The sequence below is a fragment of the Erythrolamprus reginae genome, chromosome 3, assembly GCF_031021105.1.
Source record: "Erythrolamprus reginae isolate rEryReg1 chromosome 3, rEryReg1.hap1, whole genome shotgun sequence".
NCBI classification, from domain to species: Eukaryota; Metazoa; Chordata; class Lepidosauria; order Squamata; family Dipsadidae; genus Erythrolamprus; species Erythrolamprus reginae.
Genome location: NC_091952.1, coordinates 177,747,180 through 177,774,681, shown reverse-complemented (window position 1 = coordinate 177,774,681; position 27,502 = coordinate 177,747,180). Strand labels below are relative to the sequence as shown.

Genomic DNA, 27,502 nt, shown 5'->3' with positions numbered 1-27,502 from the left:
TTATACTCCAAATATTGCTTTTTCTAATCTATTTTTTCCAGCCCTGACAAGGTGCTAACAATCTTCCTGCTTGCAGGCTTGTTTTCTTTGATACTCCCTCCAAAAAAGGTTTTTCAGCCCTAACAAGGTGCTAATGATTTTTCTGGCTTGCAGGATTTTTTCATTGCTACCCCGAATAAATTTTTATTCTAGCCTTTGCAGCTTGTTTTTATTGCTACTTCCTCCAAATACTTTTCCCCCCAGCCCTAATCAGGGAATAAAATAAAGTGCTGAAACTGACCAGACTAAGGACACTAGCCCGATGAATACCTGGTAGGTATTTCTATTGCAGATCCAGCGAAGAGCTTTACACACTAAGTCCAAGATCCAGTGTTTGAGTATTGGAATCCCATTTTTGGAGACTTTTTTCTTTCTTTCTTGTTCATATCTGAACGACAATGAAAATGTTTGTCTGTGAAAAAAAAACTTAATTCACAACCTGAGATGTATGGCCGGATATAACTAGAAGTATCCATGGAATTGGACATTTTTTGTCAAAATGACACACACACATACACAAAAGCATTCTAATATCAAACAGGACAAACAGAGTGAAACTTGCATGGTTTCTTCGTTTGCCGTCCCTAAGGAAGTTGATAAATGTAACTTGCAAATGAGAGGAATAAGTTTGCTAAAACTGGGCAGCTTTGTTTGTGTAGGTTGAAGAGACTGGGTAGTTTTTTGATCTCTTATAGAAAGGGGCCCATTCCTGCCATTTGAAGTTTGTGTGTTCCTCTGTTCATTCATTCATAGGTTCATTCATTCATTCATTCATGCAACCCGGATGGATTAGTATGCTCCCAGTGAAGTTTAGGGAATAAGAATGGATTTAGCCTGCATGAATCTAGGCAGCATAATAAGAGACCTCTCTTGAGTGGTGCCCCATTGACTGAAAACTTGGACTTTCCGCAGGGAAACCCGGTGATTCATTCAGACACTGTAGTCTTTGAGAACTGCTTAATAATTGTGAGAATAAAGTTTTGCTAAGTGCAATCCAGTCTCAACAAAAAAGTAAAAGGCCACGAAGAATCAAGAGATATTATGCTCAATCCATTAGTACAGAATAATTGGATATACAGAAAAAATCCTGACATTGTTAGTCATAACAGCAGAAATTTCATCTTTACTTTTATTATTTGCTGTGCTTTATAGAACTAAATGACTGTAGTTGATTGCTCATTCTGCTTTTGACTAGACATTGCTGAAGTAGTTTTTCAGTACCTTCCAGAGCAGGGGTAGGGAACGTTGGCTCTTCTATGACTTGTGGACTTCAACTCCCAGGATTCCTGAGCCAATCATTCTAGTTCAGAGAATTCTGGGAGTTGAAGTCCACAAGTCATAGAAGAGCCAACGTTCCCTACCCCTGTTCCAGAGGGAATGTCATATATGGCTGTCCTTCTCCCCTGTTGAATTACAGCTTTTCAGAAGCTTTTCAGATGAGGAAATCGAAGGGGAACTCATCAAATTTGCAGATGTCACCAAGCTGGCAGGAATAGCTAACACTCCAGAAGATAGGCTCAAGATACAGAAGAATGTTGATGGACTTGAAAACTGGGCCCTATCTAACAAAATGAAATTCAATGATGAGAAAAGAAAGGTTCTATGTTTAGAAAAATCAAATGCGTAGATATAGTATAGAGGGAACCTATCTCAATAGCAGTAACTGTAAGAGGGATTTTGGCATCCTAGTGGACAATTATTTCAACGTTAGCTAGCAATGTGCTGCAGCTGCCAAAAAAGTCAATTAACACAGGGATAGGATCAGGTTTATTGAGAAGTGTTAGTACTACTTTAATGCTTTGGTAAGAATATTTGCATCCGCTTTTGGTGGCCGCAATATATAAAAAAATAGTTGTGTCTCTAGAAAGAGTGCAGAGAAGAGCAACAGGGATGATTAGAGGATTGGAGACTAAAACATATGAAGAACGAATTGGGTATGTCTAGTTTAATGAAAAGAAGAATTAGAGGTGAGATAGCAAGCTTCCAATATCTAAGAGGCTGCCACAAAGAAGGAAGGCAACCTAGTTTTCAAAGCACCTGAAAGCAGAACAAGATACAATGGATGGAAACTAATCAAGGAGAAAACCAACTTAGAAATAAGGAAAAATTTCCTGACAGAACAATTAATCAGTGGAACAGCTTGCCCCCAAGTGTGCCACCAGAGGAGGTCTTTAAGAAGAGATTGGACAACCATTTTGTCTGAAATTATATAGAATCTCCTGTTTTGAGCAGGATTAGTTAGACTAGATCTCCAACTCTGTTTTTCTATCATTCTGTTTAGTGGGGATGAGAATTTAAATCTGTCTGATGTCTTTGATGTTGATAAGACCTTTTTATAGCATTACTATCACTGGATAAAATGTTCACATATTAAAGTTCAATTTATCAATTGAATTTATCAGGATATCTGAACGATATCAATTGATCCTTCAGTTTTTATCCCAGTGAAGCTCCATTCAAGTTTTCTTATGACAGTTGCACTGTTGAATACAAGTTGACATCTGTTATCCTTTTTAAGCTAATGGCTGGTTACACAATATATTCTATCACCACACAAGCAACCTCAGCTTTTGCAAATACGAATTCCTAAACCACAAACAATTTCCTCATCCACAGACCTATTCTTTATTTACAGCATTTACCCCCTCTCTTTATTCTGGAAAAAAAACACCATCAAGACTGGTTACGATCCAAATAAAAATATTTGTCAGATAAAATCTTCACAAATTAAACCACTTAAAATGTATGAGACAATAACTGGAAAACAAAATATCGTAGTAATACTTGCCAAAAAGCATAAACTGCATAAAGCTATAATTGCATCTGTCAATTTTGCATCTCTTAGTTTTGCCTCTAAATATTTGCACCATATGTCTATGGATTCTGGTGGAACAATATTTAAATCATGGTGAAATCTTAACTTGGTTTGTCTGATTCCCAGAATCTGTTTGTCTCTCTTTTAATGGACTACCCTAATTTTCAGAGTATAAGACACACCTTTTTCCTCCCTTAAAGAGGCTGAAAATTTGGGGGTGTCTTATACTCTGAATGTAGCTTTCTTCAAAGCTTTCTTTCCAGCCCTAACCAGGTGCTAATGACGTCCCCGGCTCTTACCAGCTTGCTACCTCTTCATTGTTACTCTCTGCGAAGAATGTTTTTCTAGTCCTAAGTCTTTGCAAGCTTTTTTTATTGTTCTACTTGCTCCGAATGTTTCTTTCCAGCCCTAACCAGGTGCTAATGATGTTCCCAGCTCTTACCAGCTTGCTACCTCTTCATTGTTACTCTCTGCGAAGAATGTTTTTCCAGTCCTAAGTCTTTGCAAGCTTTTTTTATTGTTCTACTTGCTCCGAATGTTTCTTTCCAGCCCTAACCAGGTGCTAATGATGTTCCCAGCTCTTACCAGCTTGCTACCCCTTCATTGTTACTCTCTGCGAAGAATGTTTTTCCAGTCCTAAGTCTTTGCAAGCTTTTGTTATTGTTCTACTTGCTCCGAATGTTTCTTTCCAGCCTTAACCAGGTGCTAACAATGTTCCCGCCTCTTAACCAGCTTCTTTCATTGTTACTCTCTCCGAATAAGGTTTTTTAAAGCCCTAACCAGGGGATAAAATAAGGTGCTGAAGCTGACCAGACTAAGGACACCAGCCAGATGAATATCTGGTAGACTTTTCCCCCTATTTTCCTCCCCCCAAATTAAGGTGCATCTTATACTCCGAAAAATACGGTATTTTGTCTATGTGTTTTTGTCTATGATCACTACAGTACATAATATATTGTGCCCCTAAAAGAAATCCCCATTCACTTTCAGGGGTAACAAAATTCAGGAAATGGGAACCAAGTACATATTTGGGACAAATTCTGTGAGTCTGTGCAGCTTGTTAAGCCTTGACTAGACTGGGCTGGAAAAGAAAAAAGGGGAGGCTTCCCTTTTTATATACAATTATGTCATTCTAGAGTTGCTCTCAAATTCTCTGGAAAACCCCAAGGAGTCTGGGAAATATGATCAGAGTCTGGCTCGTCTCCCTGTTCCCTGTAAACTTATTGTTCGTGAGTGTCTCTCTGATCATTCATACCTTGGAAAAGCTTTATGCCCTTTACACCATTGCAAGAAAAAGAATTCAAGTCAGAGAGCTATAAAGATTGCATCATGTCTTCCTCTGCATTCCTTGTGATGTGCTTTATACATAAGCAATACGGATCAGACCCATCTGACCCATTTAGTCCAACAGTCTGTTGTTGTTGTTGTTGTTGTTGTTATTATTATTATTTATTAAATTTGTATGCCTCCCCTCTTCGTAGACTTGGGTCGGCTCACAGCAGTAATAGAAAACAATATATATATAGAGTGCTGGTGAGACCACATTTGGAATACTGTGTTCAGTTCTGGAGACCTCACCTACAAAAAGATATTGACAAAATTGAACGGGTCCAAAGACGGACTGCAAGAATGGTGGAAGGTCTTAAGCATAAAACGTATCAGGAAAGACTTAATGAACTCAATCTGTATAGTCTGGAGGACAGAAGGAAAAGGGGGGATATGATCGAAACATTTAAATATGTTAAAGGGTTAAATAAGGTCCAGGAGGGAAGTGTTTTTAATAGGAAAGTGAACACAAGAACAAGGGGACACAATCTGAAGTTAGTTGGGGGAAAGGTCAAAAGCAAAGTGAGAAAATATTATTTCACTGAAAGAGTAGTAGATCCTTGGAACAAACTTCCAGCAGACGTGGTTGGTAAATCCACAGTAACTGAATTTAAACATGCCTGGGATAAACATATATCCATTGTAAGATAAAATACAGGATATAGTATAAGGGCAGACTAGATGGACTATGAGGTCTTTTTCTGCCGCCAGTCTTCTATGTTTCTATGTTTCTATATACAATACAAATCTAATATTTAAAAACTAAAAACCCATAATTTAAAAAAATGTGCACACAACATACCATACATAAACAATATAGGCCTGGGGAAGCTATCTAAGTTCCCCCATGCCTGACGGCAGAGGTGGATTTTAAGAAGTTTACGAAAGGCAAGGAGGGTGGGGGCAATTCTAATCTCCGGGGGGAACTGGTTCCAGAGGGTCGGGGCCACCACAGAGAAGGCTCTTCCCCTGGGTCCCGACAGACAACATTGTTTAGTCGACGGGACCCGGAGAAGGCCAACTCTGACCAGACTAAGGACGCCAACCAGATGCATAATTGGTAGGCAGATTTTTTCCTCCTATTTTCCTCCCCCCAAATTAAGGTGCGTCTTATACTCTGGTGCATCTTATTCTGTTCCTCTGTTCCTACTGTGTAAAAATCCCTGAATAAGAAAGCCCCCTTGTCTCCCAGAAGATAACAGAATAACGGAAGGGACCTTGGGGGTCTTCTACTCCAACTCCCCGCTCAAGAAGGAAAACCTAGTGATGGCAAACCTTTTTTGGCTTGGGTGCCAAAAGAGTATGCAAGCATGCAATAGCATGCACTTGCTTGCCAACACCCATAATGCAATGCCCTCCCCTCCACGCATGTGTACAGGCCTCATTGAAAACCTCTGGACTTCCGGTAGGCCCGTTGAGCCATTTTTCGCCACCCCCAGATTCAGGTAAGCCTCCTGACGCTTGCGGAAAGTGAAAAATAGCCTAATGGGGCAAATGGAAGTTCATTTCTGAACTTCCGGTTGGCCCATTGGGCTGTTTTTTTGCCATCAGGTGTTCCTGAAGCCTGGGGAGAGCAAAAATGGCTGAAAATCAGGTGAAAAAATAACATCCTTAACAGCAATGGGTTTATTTTTTAAACTAATTTATGTTTCAATAGGCTAGCCTACTGGATTTCTTTTTCTGATGCTTGGGAATCACTTCTGATCCCCCTATAGGTTTTTAATAGACAAAAATGGGAATAAGACTCCATTAAGGAAGAAAGAATTACCCCTAATAGGCTTGGATTTGAGGATAAATTAAGAAACTTCCCAGAAGAACATTGATGTATCTGTCCCAATATTATTTTTCTTTTCTTTCTTTCCTACAAAATGGATAATAGAAAAGGAAATACAACCAAGTATGTGTTCTGTCGAGCTCTCTGGTAGAATCCTCCCAAAAATGCACAGATACAATTTCAGACATACACATGTTTGAAAATTCAAAACAATGTTCTTTATACTGAAAATGCCAATAAACAGAGCACTCTTTTTGTATAGCAAAGAGCACTTGTCTCCAAACAAATTGGTAATTTGTACAAGTCTCTTATCAGTTCTGTGATACTTAGCTGTGAGGTAATTCACAGTCCTTTTTCTTTCACAAAGTGAAACACACTTTGCTCTGGGTTAGTTTCAAAGCGGGGGGAAATCAGCACACAAAGATCAAAGTCAGCAAAGCAGTCATGAAACACAACGATCAGATAATCCTCCACAATGGCCAAACCCACAGGTTGCTATTTATAGCAGCCTCACTAATTACCACAGCTCCACCCAACCACAGGTGGCCTCATTTTCTTTGATAATAATCTCTCAGTTGTTGTTGCCTATGCATCGCTCTCCGCATGCGTGGCTGTATCATTAACTCTTGTTCCAAATCCAAGGAGGAGCTAGATAATTGATCTCCTTCTGAGCTGTCTGCCACACTCTCCTCCTCCCTGTCACTCATGTCTTCTTGGTCAGAGGAGCCTTCATCAGCAGATTCCACCGGGGGCAAAACAGGCCTGCAGCATGTGGATGTCTCCCCCACATCCACAGTCCTTGGGGCAGGAGCTGGGCCAGAGCTAACCACAACAGTATGGATAGGAGGAGAGTATAATATAATGTTTTATTATCATCATAATTGCTAGTAAGCAAGAAATGTACCTTGAGAAATTGTGTTAGTTAATCATATTTTTATTAAAAGTGGGTGGATAGAAATCTTTCCTTTTTGTTTTCTTTCACATTCAGCTGTGATACAGCAAAATCCAACACAACCTCTTTAAAGAAACTTATTTCATAGCACTAGAGATGCAGAATGAATAAGATCAACTATTGTTCTCAGATTCATCTCCCAATTGACTTCAGAGGAAGAGAATGAATTAGAAAAGGAGACACTAGTCAGCAGGTCTTCAGAGCTTCTATCCTAAAGTCTGAATCATACTTGCACTACGTCAAAGCCTTGAACAGCAGAACCTCTGGAATCTAACTGTTGTTTAGTGCATGCCTACCACACCTTAAAATGAGCCTGGCATTGCAAGGTTTATCTTGGATGTGAATTTAGGACATGATGCCAGGGGAAAGAATGCAAGTGGTTTAACTTTAAAAAAAACACAGCAAGGCTATAATTACCTTTAAAAAAAACATGTACATGGTGATTATAAATGCATTTTGAATTCTTGCTTGTACTTCTGTTGTCTAAAGCTGATGATGGCTTCATTGCAACCTTTGCTGGACCTCATATGTGATGTGGTATAGGAAAACAGGGAGTTACGATATAATAACTCCATGGAATGATAAATAGAAATACTTGCGTTTTCCTACCCGGGCCAAAATGTTTCCTTCTGCTGTGGCCTTCAGACAAATTAACAGTGCTTAGTTGCTTCAGGGCTGATATTTTGGGAGAAGCACCAAAGAAACGGAGGAGATTTGGCATTTAGCATCGTCTGGTGTTTCTTTAAATCTTCACTTTTTTATTTGCAAATTCGAAAATGAATCTTCCAGTTTATGAGTTGGAGAGGCAGACTTTCTTATTAAGTGTCCTGCTGGAATTATTTTTAGCCAAAGCTTTCCACAAAGAAAGTCCTCACTCTTTCTTCACAAAATACATGCAGTTGTCTTCTTGAGGTATCTTTTGTGTTTGGCTGGAGGACTGCGTGTCAGAAGTGGGAGTCTTACCTTTCTTTCAACCACCTGAATTTCTCCTTAGCAGGTCTTCTGATACATATTTTAAAGACTTTTCAGTCTTATTGTCTTACTTTATTTATTATGAAAGCTTTTAGGAGGGTCTCAAAGTAGATGCGAAGTCATAAAACAAGACAATCTAAAGCAGTGATGGTGAACCTTTTTTTTCCTCAGGTGCCAAAAGAGTATGCATGGGCACTATTGCGCATGCACAAGTGCCCACACCCATAATTCAATGCCTGGGGAGGGCAAAAAACAGCTTCCCCTGCCCCCCCGGAGGCCCTCTGGAGGCTGTAGACAATTGTTTACCAACTTCTGGTGGGCCCAGTAGGCTCATGTTTCACCCTCCCCAGGCGCCAAAGGCTTCCCTGGAGCTGAAGAAAGGTACAAACGCCCTTCCCCACTCCCCTGGAAGCTCCCTGGAAGCCAAAAAAGCCCTCCCAGAGCCTCTGTGTGAGCTAAAATTCAGCTGGCTGGCACACACATGCACGTTGGAGCTGAGCTAGGGCAACGGCTCGCGTGCCCTCAGATATAGTTCCGTGTGCCACCTGTGGCACCCATGCCATAGGTTCGCCATCACTGATCTAAAGGATGATGGACAAGGAAAATGGAATGGTGACGGAAGAGGTAAAGAACCACAGCCTTTATGATAGTTGAAGGGATCTTTAAAGACCAGTAAACTTAAAGAGAATAAAGAGAATAAACTCTAAGACTTTGGGAACTACCGTCCCTACTGTATTAAATTATGAGACCCATTATTTTTCTCTACCAAGACCCACTACTATTATGGTGATGAGGGGCAGCATACAAATCCAATCCAATCCAATCCAAATAAATTAAATAAATAAATAAATAAATAAATAATAGATCTGAGTATTTTGAGTTGGCTTCAGAGAAGGTGCTTTGAAACATAAAGAAGCATGTACACAGCACCTTATTTTCTTTTTGTAGGACTGAATGGCTTCTGTTCATAAACTTCTGCTGTAGCTTAATGACCTGGAAGGTCAGGCAGCTACTTCAATGAGTTGTATTCATGCTTACACGTCTGCCCAATGGACTTTGAAAAACTGTAATACTTGAGAGAAACACCCAGATCAGTAGGAAATACACAGTCCTTTACCAGAATCACTGGAGTGGCCTTGTAATTCCATTTCTTCTCTTTCTTTGTAGTATAAAAATCAAGTTTATATGGCTAACATATAGATCCATGCTGTACAGCCGTCTCACTGACTCAGAGCTGTGTAGAGGTTTGGATATTTTTATGGAAAATATTTTCCTAGAATTTGCTAGAAGTAATTATACATTTGCAAACAGAACAACCTTTTTTTTTTTTTAAAGAATCAGCTATACTTATTTCTGTGGCTAAGACAACTTCGATAACATCGTTACTCGTTCATCTGTGGTGAAGATTGCCCTATTTACATCTACCGAATAGTTAGACAAAATAAAATTTCCATTTCTTGAGGGGGAGTGGAGAAGCAGAGTTTTCCAGAATTGTAATTTTAAACTCTATAGTGGGGAATTAGACAGTTTTAGTCCCTACCAAACTTTCTACTTTCTGCTTTGTGCAGATTTGTCACACCCAATGCTTCAGTGGGTTTTCCCTTGAGAGTGCAATACAATAGACACTTTATCCCAGGGGTGAGGGATAAGAGAAGCTGGAGGCGAGGTTGAGGCATAAAAGAGTGGCATAAAATTGTATGCTGGCATTTAGAGCTTTTCATTAACAGACACACAACACAGCGTGAATTTGCCTTGGTTTACTCCCCGACCTTGTTTTAATCCCATGGTATCTTTTGTTATTAATCTTAGAGACTCCCTTCGGCTGCCTTCTGCGGGGGTGAAATTTCACAAATGATCAGCCATAAGGTTTAATAGGTTTCCTAGCTATAGGAATGTCACTTCTTGCAATCAAGAGGAAGGCTCTTTTGATGACTCAAAACTTTCTTCCCTTTCTGTTTGAAAGGAAAGGTTTAAATAGCATCATGGCACTAACTTCTTGAGAGAGAAAGTTTTATATACAGTACCATCTGTCAAACCTTTTACTAGGTCTGTACTTCTATTGCTACTAGTTTTTTCTTCATCATTCTTATCACCCATCTCCTCCCACTTATGACTGTATGGCTGTAACTTGTTGATTGTATCTGTAAGATTTGTATTAATATTGATTGTTTCCTCATTGCTTATTTGACCCCTATGACAGTCATTAAGTGTTGTACCACATGATTCTTGACAAATCTATATTTTATTTTATGTACGCTGAGAGCATATGCACCAAGACAAATTCTTCTTCTTCTTCTTCTTCTTCTTCTTCTTCTTCTTCTTCTTCTTCTTCTTCTTCTTCTTCTTCTTCTTCTTCCTCTTTTTCTTCTTCCTCTTCTTCTTCTTCTTCTTCTTCTTCTTCATTATCATCATCATCATCATTATTATTATTACAGTGATCCCTCGTTTTTCGCGGGGGATGTGTTCCAAGACCACCCGTGAAAAACAAATTTCCGTGAAGTAGAGGAAAGTTATTTTTTTTATGTATTTAACGAGTATTTGGACTTTTAAAACCCACCCTTTACATCACACAGTCATTCTATAATGTTTCTCAGCTGGAACTACATGTGATATCCTACCAGTTTCCTTAATAGAGTACAGTAGTACTGTAGAAGAATTTTATGAATTTTTCAATGGATTTAATGGATTTAAGTCCCCTTTGAAAACCCGTGAAGTAGCAAATCCACTAAAGATGAACCGTGAGGTAGCGAGGGATTACTGTATTATTATTATTATTATTATTATTATTATTATTATTATTATTATTATTATTATTATTATTATGATGATGATGATGATGTCAGTACAACACAGCAAATGAAATAACTATGCTGGATTTTGAATTTCATCACCAGTCGGGTGCTTCCCAAGCAACTAGGACTGCGTGATGTAGCAGCAAATTATGTTTGCATTATTATTATTATTATTATTATTATTATTATTATTATTATTATTTATTATCATCAGCAGCAGCAGCATCTCCAGCAACTGGGGTGCAGGGGAAAAGCCAGGAAACCTGAATTTAAAATGTTTTTTTTTCAGAGCGATTCCTCACAAACAATTGTCACCAATCTTTCACCCTGTCTGGGAGTTTGTAAACGTGTTTGTTGCTTTGTTTAATTTATAAGTTGCCTGACTTCCAAATGGTCGGCTTACAAGTAAAATTCAGCTGAGGGAAAGAAAATACAAAAGCCAAATAAAGCAAGGCAAAGCAAACTGACAGGTCCAAAATTAAACCCAAGGCCTGGGAGAACAACCTGGCCTTCGGCAACTTCCTGAATGACATAAGGGAATGAGCCAAACGAATCTCCCTTTTGGAGTGAAAAAGCAAGGCAAACAGCAAGAGGGAATTAAAACCGCCTATGAAAGATCGGCGGCAAATTCTTCCTGTTTTGTTTTTTAAACAATCTTGGCAAATGGCAGTCATTTGCTGTAGCTTTTGCTTGAGACACTTACATCATATCATTTCCTTTCCCCCAACCTTCCCACCCTCCGCCCACTCTGCCCTCGCTTACCAAGATAAAAGTTACAACAGCTCATAGTGGAAAATGGTGCCTCCTTTACTTAGAAAAAGTGATAGCTACCAAGGAAACTGTAACAATAAACCCATGGTGTGCGTAGGTGTCGGCCTATACTAAAAAAATAAAAATAAATTAAACCTGGTATATTGCTCAGGGTACACAAAGATACGTGCCTGGAAGCATTTCCTTCTTCTTTCTTTCAAATGGTGTAAGGGAGAGAAAAAAAGAGAGACTGGCGAAGCATTCTTCAGCAGTTTTCTTATTAATTATTGTGGCCCACAAAAGTTTTCATTTATTTGTTTGTTTGTTTATTTATTTATTTATTTTGTCCAATACACAATGAGGGATTGTTCTGAGTTCCGGTTTTGCCCCGTGTAATATTTTGAGTGTCTATGCGACGTTTCGGTGAAATCACATTCACCATCATCAGGCTGAAGTTATAAGCTTCGTGCTGCTGTAAATATAGTTTACAATATTTTATAATTATAAACTATATTTACAACAGCACGAAGCTCAAAACTTCAGCCTGATGATGGCGAATGTGATTTCACCGAAACGTCGCATAGACACTCAAAATATTACACGGGCAAAACCTGAACTCAGAACAATCTACATACATATACCCGTGAAAATCTACAAAAACAAATATATATATATATATATATATATATATATATATATATATATATATACACACACACACACACACACACACACACACACACACACACACACACACAGTAAAATACATGATGAAGGTTATAGAGGAGATACTCATAGTAAAATATATCTATGAAAGAATAGAAAAGAAGATATAGTAATAGATAATATCAATGAAAGAATAGAAGAAGAGATATAGGAATAGAAGAAAGGTATAGGAGATATAAGAGAGCAATAGGACTGGGGACGGAAGGCACTCTAGTGCACTTGTACTCGCCCCTTACTGACCTCTTAGGAATCTGGATAGGTCAACCGTAGATAATCTAAGGGTAAAGTGTTGGGGGTTTGGGGATGACACTACGGAGTCCGGTAATGAGTTCCACGCTTCGACAACTTGGTTACTGAAGTCATATTTTTTACAGTCAAGTTTGGAGCGGTTAATATTAAGTTTAAATCTGTTGTGTGCTCTTGTGTTGTTGTGGTTGAAGCTGAAGTAGTCGCCGACAGGCAGGACGTTGCAGCATATGCTCTTGTGTGCAATACTTAGATCTTGTTTAAGGCGTCTTAGTTCTAAACTTTCTAGGCCCAGGATTGAAAGTCTAGTCTTGTAGGGTATTCTGTTTCGAGTGGAGGACTGAAGGGCTCTTCTGGTGAAGTATCTTTGGACATTTTCAAGAGTGTTAATATCTGAGGTGCGATATGGGTTCCAAACAGATGAGCTGTATTCAAGGATGGGTCTGGCAAAAGTTTTGTAAGCTCTGGTAAGCAGTGTGAGATTGCCAGAGCAGAAGCTACGTAGGATTAGGTTTACAACTCTTGAAGCCTTCTTGGTTTCAATCTTGTCTTTTGTACTAAATGCAAATAGGTATTAAAGAAGCCACTGTACTTATGGTGCATTGGTTATTGTTTTACTGTTTACGCTGAGGCAGCGTAATGCTTGCTAGGTTCTTATGATTGACTTACGTCACTGTCATTCTCCCTGTTTACTTTATCAGGCAGGATGGATACTCCCTCTCGTCCCACCCTAGTGCTAAACTCTTTCCTTTGACTCTATGAAATGTGTTGGCTCATTGGCCTTTCAGATTTTATTTTATTTTTACTTCCCTTGCTGTGAATTTAAAAAAAAACAAAACCAAAAGAATTAGCTCTTTTTCCACCCTCTCTAGCATGGCCAGAAAATGTTACCCTTGTGTGGATGGTGCTTTTTTCTTAAATCAGTGAGATTAGCAAAAGATTTTGCTTAGAAATTGTAGCAGTTTAGGTCTTTAAAGCAATAAATTTAGAATAGAATAGAATTCTTTACTGGCCAAGTGTGATTGGACACACAAGGAATTTGTCTTTGGTGTCTATGCTCTCAGTGTACATAAAGAATCATTGTCAAGAATCATGAGGTACAACACTTAACGATTGTCATAGGGGTCAAATAAGCAATAAGTGGAAGAAGATGGGTGATAGGAATGATGAGAAAAAAACTAGTAGTAATAGTAGTGTAGACTTAGTAAATAGTTTGACAGTGTTGAGGGAAATTATTTGTTTAGCAGAATGATGGCATTTGGAAAAAACCCTGTTCTTGTGTCTAGTTTTCTTGGTGTGCAGTGCTCTGCAGCTACGTTTTGAGAATAGGAGTTGAAACAGTTTATGTCTAGGATGTGGGGGGTCAGTAAATATTTTCCCTGCCCTCTTTTTGATTCGTGCAGTATACAGGTCCTTAATGGAAGGCAGGTTGGCAGCAATAGTTTTTTCTGCAGTTCTGATTATCCTCTGAAGTCTGTGTCGGTCTTGTTGGGTTAAAAGGACAGACATCTGATGCAGGGGAACTAGCAACTCATGTGTCTACAGTTTTGGGCCAAAGGCAAAGGACCATGAGAGTTATTACCCCAAATACAGGTAGTCCCCGACTTATGACATCGATCCGTTCCTACAGGGCGTCGTAAGCCAAATTTCTGTGTAAGTCGGAATACTGTTTTCCAATTTACACAAACGGAGGCAGCGGCGGCGGCGTCTTCAAGGGACCAACAGCCGGTCCTTCTCGGGGCTGCATTGCTGCAGCCTCCGAGGTCACCTACCACAGAGATCCCCTCCCACGAATGGAGGCGGCGGAGGCGGCGGAGGCGGCAGCCTCGGAGGCTGCAGCAACGCAGCGCCGAGAAGGACCAGCTGTTGGTCCCTTGAAGCCTTCGCCGCCTCCGTTTGGGCGAGGGGGTCTCCGCGGAGTCTCCGAAGCCACTGCCCACTGCGGAGATCCCTTCACCCGAATGGAGGAGGCGGCGGCAGCGGTGGCTTCGAAGCTGTCCCCGGGTCATTGTAACGACGAACCGTCGTATGTCGGGGACGATGTAACCCAGGGACTACCTGTATCTGGAGCTCTCCAGATTAATGATCCCTGCAAATACCTGTACAGTAGTACCTCTAGATACGAGCTGCTCTACATGCGAGTATTTCAAGATACGAGCCACGAGGGGAGAGACATTTCTATTCTAGTTCCGAGCTCAAATTCGGGATACGAGCCGAGTGTCCACTAGGTGGCGCAAGAATCCTTGCTTTTGGTTATCTCGGAGGGGAAAAACAACTTGTTCCAGATACAAGTTGCCTTGAGATACAAGCTCCCTTATGGAACGAATTATGCTCGTATCTAGGAGTACTACTGTATTACTGTACCTCGGTAACTGTCTGATTTGGCACAGCAACCAAACAGGACAGGTACAGATTTCAATGGATAGTTAGCACAGCAGGGGGAAAAAACTATCACAACCAGCCTGCCTAAAGATAGTTCTTCCCCCATGCCTTCATTCTGCTGAACACTTAATTCCCACTGCTTCATTACTCATCTTTTCTCATCTTTCCTACTATCTTCTCCCACTGGTTTCTTAGGATTTATCAGTTGTGGTTTGTAACTTACGATTATTGCAACTATGATTTATACCCTATGACCCATTACTTGCCGTTTATATGTACGCTTGTGAGCTTATGCACCACAGACAAATTTCTTGTGTGTTTGATGTCTGATAAAGAATTCCATTCTAAAATGTTGAAACATTAGCTGGCTACATTGGTGATCAATGCCAGCCACAGGCAAATGAAAAGCGGATGAAGGTAAAAGAACATAACATATATTACTCCCAAGCCTTTGTGCACGGATATGGCCTTCTGCATATGAGGCAAGACTCCTGGTAATTGCTTGGATCAATCCTCGAAAATGTCCAAAGATACTTCACCAGAAGAGTCCTTCACTCCTCTACCCGAAACAGAATATCCTTCGAAACTAGACTTACAATCCTGGGTCTAGAAAGCTTAGAACTACGACGCCTTAAACTTGATCTAAGTATTACCCACAAGATCATATGCTGCAATGTCCTGCCTGTCAAAGACTACTTCAGCTTCAACCACAACAACACAAGAGCACACAACAGATTCAAGCTTAATATTAACCGCTCCACACTTTACTGTAAAAAATACGACTTTAGTAATCGAGTTGTCAAAGCGTGAAACTCATTACCAGTATTATTATTATTATTATTATTATTATTATTATTATTATTATTATTATTTATTAGATTTGTATGCCGCCCCTATCTGTAGAGTCGGGGCGGCTCACAACAATAATGAAACAATATACAACAAATCTAATATTTAAAAGTAACTAAAACCCCTTGTTAAAAACAAGACATGCATACAAACATACCATGCATAAACTGTATAGGCCTGGTGGAGATGTCTCAATTCCCCCATGCCTGACGGCAGAGGTGGGTTTTAAGGAGTTTACGAAATGCAAGGAGGGTGGGGGCAATTCTAATCTCCGGGGGGAGCTGGTTCCAGAGGGTTGGGGCCCTAACCCCCAACACTTTACCCTTAGACTATCCATGATTGACCTCTCCAGATTCCTAAGAGGTCAGTAAGGGGCGTGCATAAGTTCACTAGAGTGCCTTCCGTCCCCTGTCCTATTGTCTCTCCTATATCTTCTCTTCTATCCCTATATCCTTTCTGCTATTCTCTCATACATACATTTTATTCCTATATTTTCTCTTCTTTCTCTAATATATTTCACTCAAGTATATCCTCTATAATCTTCATTGTGTATTATTGTGTATTGGACAAAATAAATACATAATATAAATAAATAAATAGTTTGGCTGAGGAGAAACTACTGCCTTAAAGTTACCAGCTTGCTTCAAGTCCAAGGCAGGACTTGAAACCATGGTCTCCTCGTTCCTAGCTCATGGTTTTCTATGCCTTAACTGGTACCAACTGGTTCTTATTCTTTGGGTAAATAGGCACCCTCGCAGTAGAAACAAGTATGGCCCAAACCTATTTGTGTCTGTTGTTTAAAAAAAAGGAATTGTGATCACTCTGAAGAAGAGTTTAGCTGGCATCAGGCTCCAAATAAGCCAAGAATATATTCCATTTCCTTAGAAAAATATCACTGAACTCCTGGGGTTTATTTCTTGGTTGACATTGAATGACGCTATAAATATACTTCCTTTAAAATCTGCATTGATTATCTTGGGAATATGCAAATGTATTTAAATCTAGCTCATAATTTGTCAAAAGGCAGGTGATTAGTTAGCTAAAACTCCTTTAATTAGCTGCCAGAGCTATTAAATGCAGTCTGACGTTTATGTAGAATGTTCAGATTAATTCTTGTTCATCAAACGAGTCTTTTCTTTTTATAATCAGCCCGTTCTTCATTTAAGACAACAACAAAAAAAGCAATAGGAATGCAAGGCTAAGAAATCTAAATGTATAGATAGAGTTGCTCCACCATCATTCTTGATGAATTTACAGCATGATAAATTTAACCAAACAAATGCATACTATCTTGAACAATTTATTTACTTAAAAAAATTTTTTTTGTTCATAACTCTCTATATTATTTCAACCGAAATAGATGGAATACTATGGCCAATGCAGATTTCACCTTTCCCTATCTCGCTCCTTCCAGATGTATTGCAAATTCATTCCCCAGATTTTCTAGCCTACGGGGCAAAAGGCTGGGTGCTCTGGAATTGCAATCCCAACATATCTGGAAAACACCAAGGAGAAAAAAAGCAAATGTAGTGACTGGAGTTGCCTTAGGGGGGAAAATACTTTTGGGAAGGTGTGAGCAATGAACATGAATTACTTCTATGTGTAAAACCTTTTAATCAAGTGGCTTATTAGTCAGAAAAGAACACTTGTTCTTTATTTGAAAAAGAAAATAAGCTTATGGTGAAATTGGTTTGCATGAGAAATGGGGTTTTCCAAACCGAGTGTTGTAGTTCATTTATATCCTGTGTTTTTACAAGATGGCAAATCTATCCAACACATTTTCTTCCTCCTATTTTCCCCACCGCAACCACCATGTGAAGTGGGTTGGGCTGAGAGACAGTGACTGGCCCTCAAGTTATCCAGCTGACGTCCATGGCTAAAGCAGGACTTGAACTCATGGTCTCCTACTTTCTAGCCTGGAATCTTAACCACTGGACAACACTTCCTCTCATAGTTTTGCGGCCCTATCTGGACCAGGAGTCACTGCTCACAGTCACTCATGCCCTCATCACCTCGAGGCTTGACTACTGTAACGCTCTTTACATGGGGCTACCTTTGAAACTTCAGATCGTGCAGAATGCAGCTGCGAGAGCAATCATGGGCTTTCCTAAATATGCCCATGTCACACCAACACTCCGCAGTCTGCATTGGTTGCTGATCAGTTTCCAGTCACAATTCAAAGTGTTGGTTATGACCTATAAAGCCCTTCATAGCATCGGACCAGAATATCTCCGGGACCGCCTTCTGCCGCACGAATCCCAGCGACCAGTTAGGTCCCACAGAGTTGGCCTTCTCCAGGTCCCTTTGACTAAACAATGTTGTTTGGCGGGACCCAGGGGAAGAGCCTTCTCTGTGGCGGCCCCAGCCCTCTGGAACCAACTCCCCCCTGAGATTAGAATTGCCCCCACCCTCCTCACCTTTCGTAAGCTCCTTAAAACCCACCTCTGCCATCAGGCAGGGGGGAACTGAGATATTCTTTCCCCCTAGGCCTCTACAATTTATGCATGGTATGTTTGTATGTACGTTTGGTTTTATAAATAAGGGTTTTTTAGTTGTTTTAGTATTGGATTGTTACATGCTGTTTTTATCACTGTTGTTAGCCGCCCCGAGTCCACGGAGAGGGGCGGCATACAAGTGCAATAAATGAATGAATGAATGAATGAATGAGATTTTGAAGTAAGCCCCTCTGGGAAGTGGCTAGTTTTACTGGTTGCGATAAGCCATACATTGACTTGTATGGTTTTATCTTGGTGTCTTGCATGAGCCTGACTATTGTGGTTAATAAATCATGGTTTACAGCTTATTGTGTTATTCAAATCTACCAGTGATTTCTTCTCTGCCCTTTGAGGTAGACCAAGAGTAGGTAAAGTTGGCTCTTCTATGACTTGTGGGTTTCATTTCCCAGAATTCCTGAGTCAATTATGCTAGCTCAGGAATTCTGGGAGTTAAGTCCACATATCACAGAAGAGCCAACTTTGCCTACCCCTGAGCTAGACCAAGCTAGGAAAAAACTATTTCGAATAGTAATCTTATTTATAATGGGTTTTTTCCCCCTCCTGTTCTTCAAGGTCAGAGGTCTTCAAACTTGGCAACTTTAAGACTTGTGGACTTCAACTCCCAGAATTCTGGGAGTTGAAGTCCACAAGTCTTAAAGTTTCCAGGTTTGGGGACCCCTGCTCAAGGTTATTCTCACATCCTATTACATTTATAGATTAAACTGCTTAAACATGCTATGGTTCAGTGAATTTGGGCAATTATTTGCAATTGGACCAGCAATTTGAGCAAAACCTACAAATAGGTGAAACTGGATGCCTTGTCTGTCTTGTGTATGTTTAGCAGGCCAGGTATACATTCCTCATAATTTTTCAGAGTTTGCAACTCTTTGAAGTACTGAAACCATGAAATGAATAGTTGTATTTTGCAGTATCTAGCGGAGCCAAGAAATGAAACGTTTCACAACAAGCCTCTCTGAATTTTTCTAAGAATAAGACTCACTATATAGTTCGTGTGCTTCTCTCTGAAATCCTGTGTGGCTGACAAGCTCAGTACAGGTGGTGCCAGACAGCCCATATGCCAAAAACAGAGCGGATGAGGAAAAGGCATAGTTTATGAATGGAGATAGCGGGCTTTTTTTAAATTAAAAAAAAAATAGGTGTGGGCTAACATTACCCTCTATTAGGATGGGGAGGGCTAAGTTGCTTTGCAGTGGATCCTTGCCAAAACCTAGCTTGGATGCTTACATCTCGGACATCAACACCCTTGAAAACGTCCAAAAATATTTCACCAGAAGAGCCCTTCATTCCTCCACTCGAAACAGAATACCCTACGAAAATAGACTAACAATCCTGGGTCTAGAAAGCTTAGAACTACGACGCCTAAAACACGATTTAAGTATTGCCCACAAGATCATATGCTGCAACGTCCTACCTGTCAATGACTACTTCAGCTTCAACCGCAACAACACAAGAGCACGCAACAAATTCAAAATTAATATTAACCGCTACAAACTTGACTGTAAAAAATATGACTTTAACAATCGAGTTGTCGAAGCGTGGAACTCATTACCAGACTCAATAGTGTCAACCCCTAACCCCCAACATTTATCCCTTAGACTATCCACGATTGACCTCTCCAGGTTCCTAAGAGGTCAGTAAGGGGCGTACATAAGTGCACCAGTGTGCCTTTCGTCCCTTGTCCAATTGTCTTTCCTTTATCTCATATATCATATATATTTTCTTCCTTTCATATATCTTCTCCTCTATTTTATATTTTTCTTTATATATATTACCTCGTGTCTATTCTCTTCTATATGTATTGTGTATTGGACAAATAAACAAGTAAAAACAGAAATTATTCAGCAGTGGGCATGGCAGGAGACGTATACAGTACTTTAAAATCTCCATTCCCACCTCACTCCAGGGGAAGGTTACTGCAAAATTCCCATTTTTCCCCCCATCAGCTGCGGCATGGGAGGCAAAGAATAGATGGTGGCAGGGCCAGTGGTATTTACCAGTTCACCAAACCACTCAAAATATTTGCTACCGGTTCTCCAGAACTGGTCACAACCTGCTGAATCCCACCTCGTGTTGCTGCTTTCATGCTCTCAAGTAAAGCAAGATAAATTGGGATTGCACTGCCGATCCCTGTCTTTCTTTAGCTTGATTATTTCCTTATCAATTGAAGCTGATTAAGGAGAGAACTGGATTCAAAACAAGAGGTTAAACTTAAAGGCACTTGGGAGCCCTAAATTGTTGCATCCTTAGCATTCTGGCTCGTATTTAACATAAATGTGTTGATTTTTTTTTCTCTATTTGGTATGTTGAAAATTAGCGGGGAGCTACCTTTGAGGGAATCTGAATACTAAAACATTGAAAAGTAGTCTTTTAAATACTAAGAAGGCTCTGCTGAACTGACAGGAAAAACATGCTACGTAAAGCATTCACTTACAAGAAATTAGCTCCCGAGTAAAGGATTAAACAGCCATCGAAATAATTCATTTATATTAACATTTCTGATTTGATGGCTCTGGATGGTTGGAGCATTTGAAGCCTCGTGAATAATTCATTGAAGTTGGGTAGCTAATACATTTATTATAATACAGTGTTCCCTCGATTTTCGCGGGGGATGCGTTCCGAGACTGCCCGCGAAAGTCGAATTTCCGCGAAGTAGAAATGCGGAAGTAAATACACCATTTTTGGCTATAAACAGTATCACAAGCCTTCCCTTAACACTTTAAACCCCTAAACTGCAATTTCCCATCCCCTTAGCAACCATTTAAATTAGTACTCACCATGTTTATTTATTAAAGTTTATTAAAAAAAATATTTATTAAAGGCGGATGAAAGTTTGGCAATGACATATGATGTCATCGGGCAGAAAAAACCATGGTATAGGGAAAAAACCCGCAAAGTATTTTTTAATTAATATTTTTGAAAAACTGTGGTATAGATTTTTCGCGAAGTTCGAACCCGCGAAAATCAAGGGAACACTGTAATATCAAAACAACAACAGCCATTTTACTTATGATTTCAAAAAAATCACAAATCATCAAAATCATCAAAAAATCAGGTTTTCAGTTATTCTCCTATCTTCCCAGGAGATTTCTGGTTTAGATTTTTTTAGCATCCAGAATAGTTTTTGTTGTGATTGCTATTTAAGAATTGTGCTTCACCGTTATTGGTAAGAGAGAGAAAATGGAAAGAATGAAAATCCTACCGAATGAATGTTGAAAAGAAAAATGTAGTGGCTTTTAAAAACTCTATACCAAAGAAAGTGGTGTTGTTGGTACTCTTTGAGTTTGGTTGTTTTCTTGCAAACGTTTCATTACCAAACTAGGTATCATCATCAGTGCTAGCTCAGAGAGGACCCCATAGTTCAATCCTGAGCTGCAAATATTATCTTCTATCAATTTTCACAGTACATGCCCTCTTGAAATTTACACATTCCTATAGTTAGAGGAGGGATAGTGAATACCTCAATCTAAAATTGTGAATTATGAACCAGAAATTAGACATTTGAATGCATTCCATGAGAACAATCTTAAGATTTAACTTACAGAGTCTTTTCCACACAAACTGCCTAAATAAAGTCAACTATGTTTTTAAATAAAGGCAGGTGTATTCCGATTGTTTTATTTATTTAACATATATACCATAAATTTGATTGTACAACTAATTAGCAGAATTTTACTTAAATTCTCCTTCCTTTGTCTGTTTTCCCTGCAGAATCTTATGGCAAGGGCCCTTTATGATAATGTCCCAGAATGTGCAGAAGAATTGGCTTTCCGGAAAGGTGATATTTTGACTGTGATAGAACAAAACACTGAAGGATTGGAAGGATGGTGGCTCTGTTCATTACATGGACGACAAGGCATTGTTCCTGGAAACCGTGTGAAACTTCTGGTAGGCCCTGTACAAGAGAGTCCATCTCACCAGGACTTGCCAAATTCAGGACCAGCAACTCAGTCCCCTAATCAGCAAAAAGCCTATCAAGTGCCAAATGCTCACCCCTCTCCTCGGGATCCCATCTATCAAGTTCCGCCTTCTTATTCGAATCAGGGAATCTACCAGGTACCTACTGCTCATGATGTTTACCAAGTGCCTCCATCCGGGCAGAGAAGTTTTGGTGGAGTTGATGCAGGCAATAAGGTTGGTGCAACTTAATATTTCAAGCATCTGCTTCCAAACGTCTACGTGAAACATGTTATTATGGGGTTGAAAAAGTGTCTGAATTTGGTGGACTTTTCTACACAAATGGTATTTATTTATGCATTTAATGTGTCAGAAGGGAAGTATGTTAATAATCAAGAGGGATGAATAGCCCTGTCAAAGCAGTACAGGGATAATAGAATTAGAGAATTCCTCTGAATTCTATCCTCTAAATATATGTATTCAAATCAAAATTCAAGTTAGAAGTAGGAACGGTAGTTTGGGCCAACGTTTGGACAATTTAGGACTAGTCCCATACAAATGATGCCTGACCACACATACTTGTTGTTCCCTTTCATGCTATATGGAACTGAGTCAATCTTGATAGATTCCAATGAATTTATTTATTAATTAATTGGACTTATATTCTGCCCCTCTCCATGGACTCGGGGCGGCTCACAACATTTTAGTAAAAAAAATACAATAAATAAAACATTCTAGGCCAATTAATAGGATAATAACTTTTTTAAAAAAAAAATTAAACTAAACAATTAAAATAAAAAAGTCACATACATACTGTCCCATCAAATACATTCATTGGGCAGAGGCTGGGGTCTAATGACCCCAAGCCTGGCGATATAAATGTGTTTTCAAATTCTTTTGGAAGGCAAGGATGGTGGGGGCAGTGTGAATCTCCGGGGGGAGTTGATTCCAGAGGGCCGGGGCTCCCACAGAGAAGGCTCTTCCCCTAGACCCCGCCAGCCGGCATTGTCTGGTTGACGGGACCCTGAGGAGACCAACTCTGTGGGACCTCACCAAACACTGGGATTCATATGGCAAAAGACGGTCTCGGAGATAATCTGGTCCTATGCCTTAACTTTATTTAACTAATTCAACTCAAATTGTAAATTAACTGGCCTGTAAATTAACTAGCCTTCTCTGTGGCGGCCCCAGCTCTCTGGAACCAACTCCCCCCAGAGATTAGAATTGCCCCCACCCTCCTTGTCTTTCGTAAGCTGCTTAAAACCCACCTCTGCCGCCAGGCATGGGGGAACTGAGATACACTTCCCCCTAGGCCTTTAAAATTTTATGCATGGTATTTCTGTATGTATGATTGGTTTTTATATAATGGGTTTTTAACTGTTTTTAGTATTGGATTACTGTTATATACTATTTTATTACTGTTGTTAGCCGCCCCGAGTCTGCGGAGAGGGGCGGCATACAAATCCAATAAATAAATAAATAAATAAATAAATAAATAAATAAATAAATAAATAAATCCACACCAATAGTAAATGTGGTTCACATTATCTGCAGTCTCCTAGAGCATATCACCTAGACATTTTGTTGGTCACACTTTCATTATTTGTACCCAAATTATGCAAATGTCAGCTTTAGATAAAAGTGCCTGTTTGTTTAATGAATTTATATTGTAGGATACGTGGAAAAAATGATGCAAGTGGCATTATTTCTATGCCAAAAATAACAGGAAGTCTGGATAATCACAATTAAAAGGGTAACTCAGTGTAAAATCTGGAGCAAAGAAAGTGTCACCTGGCACTCCTCTACAGCACTAACACGTCCTTGGCATGAGTCAAGGTAATTGCCTCTTAAAAGCTGGAGGAAAAAAATATTTATTTTTTAAATAAAATCTTTGCATTTCCTCTGATAATGAGGCCGGAAAGCAGGATTATCAGAATACTTAGGTCTTGTTATTAGCCATGATGAATGTGTTGCAATGACATACAACAGCTAGGAAGTACATGTCTGGCAATGCCAAAGTTTAATCTTAACACTGCAGTTGACAGGAGCAGAAGTTCTGATTGCCTTTTCAACTATGAATCTTTCCATCTTACCCTAAATTACACCCCCCATTTAATGTAGAGAAAGTCAAAACTAGTAATCATTTTTAAGAATTCCGTTTTTTTATTTCGTCTTTTTTGGGGATGTGGAAGTGGGAGAAATTTATCTGATATTATGATTGTGGATTCCTCCCACTGCAGTAGACATATTTTCAACAAACAGCAAATGACTTTCTAGTTCATTTGTTTACTGGGCAATCTGTCCACAGAACTGATTTAATTATGGGGAAAATATTTCTGTCCATTTGGGCGAGAGGACAGGGATTCGAGGACCTACCGGTAAGGAGATGAAATGGCAGTATAAAACCCCCACTGAGGCGTAACCCATCTGTTCTAACCCTTGGCTTAACAAAAAGTCTTTAACAAATTACGTCACTAAAAATGTTGTTACCAACATTTGGGCAGCTTGTGTTGTGGGTGGTTTGGAGATTGCAAAATAGGATTTGGGGATAGCAGATGACAGATGGCCAACTGGGTCCTCTGAATTTTGAAACTGTAGTGTAAATTATGTTTAAACTGATTTTATCTGTTCAACTAAATTCCAATATAAAATACCTTGATCCGAAACCATTTCCTTGCCACTGCTACCTTTCTTCCTCCTACTATTCTGGAGTGCTACTCTGGAAAGGCTGACATCACTGTATAGGAAACGCTTTTGGACTTAAATCTTGGCAAAACTTTTTATTTATTTGTTTGTTTGTTTGTTTGTTTATTTTATTAGATTTGTATGCCGCCCCTCTCCGCAGACTATATTTGAAGAGTAACCATCTAGTGCAGTGTTTCCCAACCTTGGCAACTTGAAGATATTTGGACTTCAACTCCCAGAATTCCCCAGCCAGTGAACGCTGGCTGGGGAATTCTGGGAGTTGAAGTCCAAATATATTCAAGTTGCCAAGATTGGGAAACACTGATCTAGTGGACAGTTGGAGTCCAAAGCAAAGTTAATATGAATACAGGAAGTCCTCGACTTTTGTCCATAACTGAGCCCAAAAATTACTGTTGCTACGTGAGACAATTGTTAAGTGAGTTGAGCCCTATTTTATCGCCACCATTATTAAATGAGTGACTGCAATTGTTAAATTAGTAACACCATTGTTGAGTGAAACTAGCTTCCCCGTTGATTTTGTTTGTCATAAGGTGGTCTCCAAAGGTGATCACATGACTCTGGGAAACAGAAACTGTCATCAATATGAGCCAATTGCCAAGTGTCCGAATTTTGATAAACTTTGACAGAGATACTGCAATGACTGTAAGTATGAAAAATGGTAATAAATCACAACAAGTGATGTTGTAACTTGGAATTGTCACTAAACAAATGGTTGTAAATTGAATCCTACCTGTACTCAGGTAGGATTCTACTTGAGTACAGGTAGGCTAAATTTGGCTAAAACCAAAGCCAAATTTCATAATCTAAAGCCCTAACCCCAGTGAAGGACTCCCTGTCATTGGCGCTACCAGTGCACTCCCGGTGACTCGCGTAGGTACATGCACGCCGGTGCGAGAATCTACGGAGAGGGGCGGCATACAAATTTAATAAATAAATGAATGAATGAATGAATGAACTCAATCTGTATAGTCTGGAGGACAGAAGGAAAAGGGGGGACATGATCGAAACATTTAAATATATTAAAGGGTTAAATAAGGTCCAGGAGGGAAGTGTTTTTAATAGGAAAGTGAACACAAGAACAAGGGGACACAATCTGAAGTTAGTTGGGGGAAAGATCAAAAGCAACATGAGAAAATATTATTTTGCTGAAAGAGTAGTAGATCCTTGGAACAAACTTCCAGCAGACGTGGTAGATAAATCCACAGTAACTGAATTTAAACATGCCTGGGATAAACATATATCCATCCTAAGATAAAATACAGAAAATAGTATAAGGGCAGACTAGATGGACCATGAGGTCTTTTTCTGCCGTCAGACTTCTATGTTTCTATGAATGAACGAACAAACAAACAAACAAATTAATTAATTAATTAATTCAGCTTCTGTGCTTGCAGAGGAAGCAAAATCTCATGTGAGGATGCGCGCGAGAGATTTTGCCAATTTTCGGTGATTTCTTTGCTTCTGTGCATGCGTGGAAGCAATAAAACACCAAAAATCAGAAAAATCTCACGCACATGAGCGTCCTCGCATGAGATTTTGCGTTCTGCGCATGCGCAGAAGCCAAATCTCACACGGTCATGCATTCATCTACTGGGACGATGTATTGGATCGTCCAATTACTGCGTAACCCTAAGAAATATGAGATGGAATCCCATCATACATCTCCATATGTGCAAAAAAATAATAATATTATATTGATGAACTCCTGGTTTCATGCCGCCCAGAGTCACTTTGTCGGAGATATTAAATATAAATTTAATACAAAAACAAATAATAAAATAAATACTTGAATATCATTCCTTCAACTGACGACACCTGTCCCTAGCAGATTAAATGAGCTGATGTGCTTAATACAGGCAATACTTGCAAGTATTCTGTGTGTCTTGGCAAAGCTGTGGAGTTAAAAATATTCCATCTCACATAATCTCAGAGAGCCTTATTAATAGCAGAGGGTCAAAATATCTGGAAGCCTTCAGCCAGCCTGCAAACGGCTTCCTCTTGTTTTTCTAGCAATATTTTTTTTCATGTAAACCACAGTTTGTCATCATCCTTGTTCAATGAGAAGGCAAGATGATAAGCTAATGAATAAATGCAACAAATCTCTCCATGTACAACTTTCTTTTTAAGATATGGATATGGCTTATTTTCACGGCCATAATTTATATAGAGGAGAAAGAGGGACATATTTATTCAGCGTCAATGTAAAAAAAAATAGAGAGGCTTCCAGTACTGTCCTGGATATAGCACATGAGCGGTGTGTAAGACAACAGAAGAAAATGTTAGGAAAAGAGACTATGTAAGTACGCAATCCACACGAAGGACATAAAAATGATTCGGTGCATAATTTAGGGTGTCCAAACCTAAATTTGTCTAAATTTGGCAAACCTGGAAATCAGGGAATTATCAGGGAAATTGGCAGTTCAGGAAATACAGTGGTACCTCTACTTACGAACTTAATTTGTTCTGTGACCAGGTTCTTAAGTAGAAAAGTTTGTAAGAAGAAGCAATTTTTCCCATAGGAATCAATGTAAAAGCAAATAATGCATGCGATTGGGGAAACCACAGGGAGAGTGGAGGCCCTGTTTCCTCCCAGGAGATTCCTAGAGAGGCCCCACATAGGCTTCTCCCCACATTTTCTGGCCCTGTTTCCTCCCAGTAGATTCCTAAAGAGGCCCCATGGAGGCTTCTCCCTGCCTTTCTGGTTACAGTTTCGGAGGCTCAGGTTTGTAAGTGGAAAATGGTTCTTGAGAAGAGGCAAAAAAA

At 39.5% G+C, this 27,502-nt stretch overlaps 1 protein-coding gene across 1 annotated transcript in view; it reads left to right on the top strand.

The window, feature by feature from the left end:
• The window catches only part of NEDD9 (neural precursor cell expressed, developmentally down-regulated 9), a 101,671-nt gene that overhangs the window by 25,095 nt on the left and 49,074 nt on the right, over positions 1–27,502 (top strand). Inside the window, exon 2 of the mRNA XM_070747258.1 lies at positions 21,848–22,270. Coding sequence (XP_070603359.1) covers positions 21,848–22,270 — 423 coding nt within the window. The remainder of the gene's footprint in view (positions 1–21,847; positions 22,271–27,502) is intronic.